Genomic DNA, 1043 nt, shown 5'->3' with positions numbered 1-1043 from the left:
TAGGATTAATTATCAATTTTCCATTAGGATTAATTATCAATTTTCCAGCAGGAGGGCCCTGATTGTTCTTTTTTCCCCCCATATGTTTTCCCCCCATAAAAAGAACCTCACTCTGGTTGTTGCTCCCACGAGGCCTCCCCTTGGTCTCTTTTCTGGTTGCTTGGATAATCAGCAGCAGGATGGACATTCCACTCACCATGAGCAGGATCAGACACAGCAGGAGGAGGGAGAGAGAACCTGGGAAAAATACAGAAAGAGATATTAAAAAAAAAATTCAAACAAATCAAAGATTTAAAAAAAAACGCTCCAGCTGGAGATCCCAAAGCTTTCCAGCTTCAAAAGGAGGGATCTGGAAGTACTCCTGAACCACAAAGCCTAAAAATCCCAAATCTGGAATCTTGTGTCTCGCTGGAAAGCTGTGTAAAATACAGATATGGTTCTGAGATGGAGTGGGATTTTCCCTCCCAGAAAAATCAGCTTGATTTCCCCTCCCAGGAAAATTAGTGGGATTTCACCCCACAGAAAAATCAGCGGGATTTCCCCTCCCAGAAAAATCAGTTTGATTTCCTCTCCCGGAAAAACCAGTTTGATTTTCCCTCCCAGAAAAATCTTCACCCCCCAGAAAAATCAGTTTGATTTCCCCTCCCAGAAAAAATCACTTTGCTTTCCCCTCCCAGAAAAACCAGCTTGATTTTCCCTCCCAGGAAAATCTTCACACCCCCACCCCCCCCAGGAAAATCACTTTCATTTCCCCCTCCCAGAAAAATCAGTTTGATTTCCCCTCCCAGAAAAATCAGTGGGATTTCACCCCCCAGAAAAATCAGTTTGATTTTCCCTTTTGGAAAAATCAGTTTGATTTCCCCTTCCAGAAAAATCACTTTGCTTTCCCCTCCCAAAAAAAATCAGTTTGATTCTCCTCCTAGAAAAATCAGTTCGACTTCCCCTCCTAGAAAAATCAATGGGATTTCCCCTTCCAGGAAAATCTTCACCCCCCAGAAAAATCAGTTTGATTTCCCCTCCCAGAAAAAATCAGTTTGATTTCC

General features: G+C 42.7%; 1 protein-coding gene across 1 annotated transcript in view; it reads right to left on the bottom strand.

The window, feature by feature from the left end:
- Positions 1-1043, bottom strand: part of TNFRSF4 (TNF receptor superfamily member 4) — a 7086-nt gene that overhangs the window by 218 nt on the left and 5825 nt on the right. The window contains exon 6 of the mRNA XM_027702786.1: positions 112-237. Within this exon, the coding sequence (XP_027558587.1) occupies positions 112-237 (126 nt within the window). The remainder of the gene's footprint in view (positions 1-111; positions 238-1043) is intronic.

This window comes from Neopelma chrysocephalum, unplaced genomic scaffold (assembly GCF_003984885.1).
Source record: "Neopelma chrysocephalum unplaced genomic scaffold, ASM398488v2 Primary Assembly neopelma1_196, whole genome shotgun sequence".
NCBI classification, from domain to species: domain Eukaryota; kingdom Metazoa; phylum Chordata; class Aves; order Passeriformes; family Pipridae; genus Neopelma; species Neopelma chrysocephalum.
Note: the sequence above shows the minus strand (reverse complement) of the source record. Positions and strands in the feature narration are given on the sequence as shown.